The sequence below is a fragment of the Peromyscus leucopus genome, chromosome 4 (assembly GCF_004664715.2).
Source record: "Peromyscus leucopus breed LL Stock chromosome 4, UCI_PerLeu_2.1, whole genome shotgun sequence".
In the NCBI taxonomy this organism is placed as follows: Eukaryota; Metazoa; Chordata; class Mammalia; order Rodentia; family Cricetidae; genus Peromyscus; species Peromyscus leucopus.
Window position 1 is genome coordinate 63,799,895 of NC_051066.1, and position 4,654 is coordinate 63,804,548.

At 34.0% G+C, this 4,654-nt stretch overlaps 1 protein-coding gene across 1 annotated transcript; it reads right to left on the reverse strand.

The window, feature by feature from the left end:
- Positions 1-290: 290 nt before the first annotated feature.
- On the reverse strand, positions 291-1,240 carry LOC114687270 (olfactory receptor 4P4-like). Its single transcript, XM_028861960.1, is given in 2 exon segments — positions 291-328; positions 331-1,240. Coding segments are annotated over 2 exon segments (948 nt in total).
- Positions 1,241-4,654: the final 3,414 nt, after the last annotated feature.

The following is a 4,654-nucleotide window of genomic DNA, read 5'->3' on the forward strand; positions in this document are numbered from 1 at the left end:
TATATATACATATATATATGAAGACTCAGAAAATATGACACAGAAATTAAGACTATGACATGTAGTGTTGAATCTGATACTTTAAAACATTAGTAACAGAGTCACAGGAATGTATATTATTATTAAATTTGATAGTAATTTTTAATCATTATCTTATAAGAGATATTTACAATTAGCAGATGAAAGTTACCATTTTTTACTATTATCGATCAAACACAGAATCTCATACCTTCAAATGCTTCAAGATTTAGAAAGACAAATGTCATGTTTTAGCTTTCTCATGCTCTGATTTAGCAGTAAATGTCATGATTATCTTTCCAATACAAAGTAGTTTCTGACACCAAACTTTCCTGAGGGCATTCTTCATCTCCATGTTTCTCAGCGTGTAGATCAGAGGGTTGAACATGGGAGCTATGACAGTGTAGAAAAGAGCAAACACTTTATCTTCTGGATAAGAGACAGCTGGTCTAATGTATATGAAAAGCACGGGCACGAAGAACATAATGACGACGGTGACATGGGAACTGCATGTAGAAAGAGCTTTGCTGCGACTCTCTGCTGGGTAAGCCCTGAGGGTGTATAATATGAAAGAGTAAGACCATATCAGGACTACAAAGGTCACCAGTCCCATCATGCCTGAATTGGCAACCACCACAAGTCCGACCCTGTACGTCCTGGTGCAGGCAAGTGACAGCAAAGGATAAATATCACAGAAATAGTGATCCATCTCATTGGGGCCACAGAAAGGAAGGCCGATAGCAAGGAGGCTCTGGAAGAAAGAATGTATAAAAGCACCAGCACAACAAGCCGCGACCATGGCATGGCACCTCCCCCTGCTCATGATGACAGTGTAGTGCAGGGGCTTGCAGATGGCCACATAGCGATCATAGGCCATCACTGTCAGGATGAGGATCTCAATTCCTCCAAAGAAGTGCATGGTAAAAAGCTGAGCCATGCAGCTGGTATAAGAAATCATGTTCCTTTCTATGAGAAGACCAGTGAGAAGCTTGGGAGTCACTGTAGAGGTATAGCACAGGTCTGACAAAGCAAGGTAATTAAGGAAGAAATACATTGGTTGTTCATTTAGCCGACTGAGTGTGATAGAAATCATTATGAATATGTTTCCCCCCAAAATAGCTATGTAGCAAAACAAGAACAGCAGAAAACAAAGAATTTTAATTTTCTTGTTCTGGGAAAGTCCTAACAGTATAAATTCAGTGATGTTATTGGTGTTTTCCATATTCCAAAGAAATTAAGATTCAATGGAGTGATCTGAAAGCAAAGGACAGAGGAGTAAAATGTTTATTAATTGTGATATGAATCATAACAAATAATATAAAAGTTTTTTCATTTATGAAAACATCTATCTTGTTTCCTTCTGCATATGTGTTTATTTCTAATTCTCATATTCTATACAATTTTTTTTATTTGAAAACCATCATTTCAAACATATTAATTATTTTATTAAAAGTATATAGAACTAAAAGTCACACTAGTGGAAAATATAAACAAAAGTGTGCTGTTACACTATATAAGATATACAAAAATGAGTTTATGAGTGTGAGATCCTTATCACGGTGTAATTTGCCCATTTGGTAGCTTAGAATTGTGAGACAAATGAAGTAAAAAATTAAAATAAGCATAGACCATTGTTTTAGAATTAATATTTTGTTGTGATGTTTTTACTCATGATAGTAAAACATTTATTTTGTTTATTAAATTGTTTTCATGAACAGTATTATAGATGCAAAATCCAATCCCTGACCATGGGCTCAAAAGTATCATGTACTTGTGAGTACTATAGGAAGCAAGACAGAGAATATCTTCTGATGTGAAGTTTAAGTAGTTCTACTATTTTTAATTTATTAGCTCAAAAATATTAATCATTAAGCTATTTATGTGATAAATGAATGTTGTCACAAGATGCAGGAATACCAGTGTCCAAAGGCATAACTAATGCAAACAAGAACCAAAAGTTTAATAATGTTTAAATAAATGAATGTTTAGAATTTAGAAAGTTCTGAATTTATACAAATGACTTCATAAAAAATAAATATCACCCTGGATTTTGTTATGCTAGACATCATATAGGAGGTCTCTAGCCTCTGTGTCCATTTTGTTTAAACTCTAGTACCCTAGTTCTTTGCATTGCACCCAACATCAAAAGCCATTTGCTCTTCCACCCTCAGGAAGCTTTCCTCCCCTATGTAATACTGCCAGTCTGTATACCCTCTAATCTCCCATAATTCCACCAATACTGTCATTAACATGTGCACTCTTCTATGATCCTGAAAGGCAGTTCTTCAGAGAAGCAATTACAGTGTTTTACATTCTTGCTGCCTTTTATAGTTTGCTACTGTGGTCAATGTATCTCAGTGCACATTTGATATTTAGATGCAAGATCTGCCCATATGTTCATGGACAAGAAGATCATTAATCTCCTTCGTGCTCACCCACTCTTCTATAGTATGAGCATTTCCATTATCCCTGACCACAAAGTTTACATTAACTACTATTCAGTTGGTAACAAGAACTATTTTTTTCTATTCAGATACAAATATGTACTGGATTCACACATATATTAAAAAATACACTAGCCAATGGTACATTGAAAAGTTCTTATGAAAATGAATGATATCATTATTTATATAAAACAGAATATTGCTGATGTCCAAACATGCCAACAAGAGAATGATAAATTACTGATATGTGGTTAGTTTTTACCTTTTTATCAGAATACAATCTCAAGTATTTTACACACAACGTATCATTAATATTACAAGAGCCTTAGACTTCATTCTACTTTTCAAGAACAAAAACAATTATTATTGACAATGTAGATACACACATAATAATGAAGATTATTTATATAATATTTTTTAACATTTTCTTTGCTATCTGAATACTCAAAACCTATTTTACATGTTTAAACTCGTAATGTTTATATTGTTTATTTTATTTATTATTTTTAATTGTTTATCACAACTTATAAACTCAAAGTCATTTATCTTGTGTTTATATCACAGCATCTCACAACCCTCATGAGAGAAGCTTTTCCTTACAGTAAATGGGAATTAATACAGAGACCTACAACTGGTTATTGTTGAGATAACAAAAGACGGCAGAGTAGTTAGCCTTAAAAGAGATATTCATACCTCACTGTAATGCTCAGGGATCTTGGCCAGTGCAGAACAGAAAAATTGCAAGAGCCAGAGATGATAGGTAATGTCAAAAAAAAAAAAAAAAAAAAAAAAAAAAAAAAAAAGAGTGTCTTCCAGACATAATAAGACAGAGGCACATACGAATTCACAGTGACTATGGCAGCATGCACAAGACTTGCACAAGTTCCAACTAGACAAAATCCCAGCATGGAGAGTGGACAGTGGGTGTAAAATCCAACCACTAGCTGAGGAGTGAGATTAACAATTGATGGCTTCTAGGAGAGGAAGAGTCAGATGTTTTAATGATGTTACCCCTTGTAGTCTGACCATACTCTAGAGCAGGCTTCAATCTCAAGACTAACTGAGCAACACAGATTGAACTTGATGGGGAAAGAAGAAAAAAATAAAAAAAATTAAGTAGTCATCTCAAAGCTGGGTGGAACAAGATGGGAGGATTAATAAGGTGGGAAGTGGAGGAGTTGAGGGAGAAGATATCCAAGAAACATAGCATGAAATTCTCAAATCATTAATAAAAATTATTTTGGACTCAAGGTAAACATTTACTCCAAAGCTTTGGATCATTCTCCTATTGACAATTCTGAGTCTCTATTAATCTTATTGTATTTTAGTTTTTACTCTCTTTTCACTCTTTTATTATTTTATTTCCTTTTTTCAAAACAGGGTTTCTCTGTGTAATCCTGGCTACCCTGGAATTCACTTTGTAGACCAAGCTGGCCTTAAATTCAGAGATTTTTCCTGGCCTGCCTCTGCTGCCCAAGTGCTGGGATTAAAGGCATGCACCACCATCATCAGGCTTTACCATGCTATTCTATCGATCAGCCTTGTTCTTCATTGATTTTCACAACCTTCTGACTTTGTGAAATTCCAAATCATGATATTTTACAATTTACTTTCGCCATTCTCTGTGCATGTATTGCACAAGGAAGGCAAAAAAGGAAAAAAAAATGAATTCCTGTTTTGATAGATTGCATTACTTTTTATTCATTTTTTCTTATCTCTTTTTTCTTCTGTATAAACTAACTGTTCATTAATCTATCAGTACATTTTATCAAGGCCTTTATTTGAAGATTATTATATAAAATGTTTTCAAAAATGTGAAAGTAAGAGGAAGATGAATTTATAACGCAGACACTTACATGACATATACTGTACATGTGTAGGTCATTCAGTTACTTATTTTTGCTTTAGCTATTACTTACATCTGCATGATTATAATGTTACTTACCAGGTAATCTATCAGCACATATGTGTTCTGGCTCTAGGACTTTCTGCTCCTCTTTGAAAGAAAATATCCTCTCCTGAAAGAAAAAAAATCTTTGGAATTTTGGGGAAGAATTTTCCTGTTTCTGTCCTCAAGATGTATGTTCTTTGTGATTTTAGAGGGGTTAAATATAGTTAAAATTCTCTGGTCAAATTCCAAGATGTATAAAGTACATTACCTGGGAGACTAGATCTCAAGGCATCCTCTTACT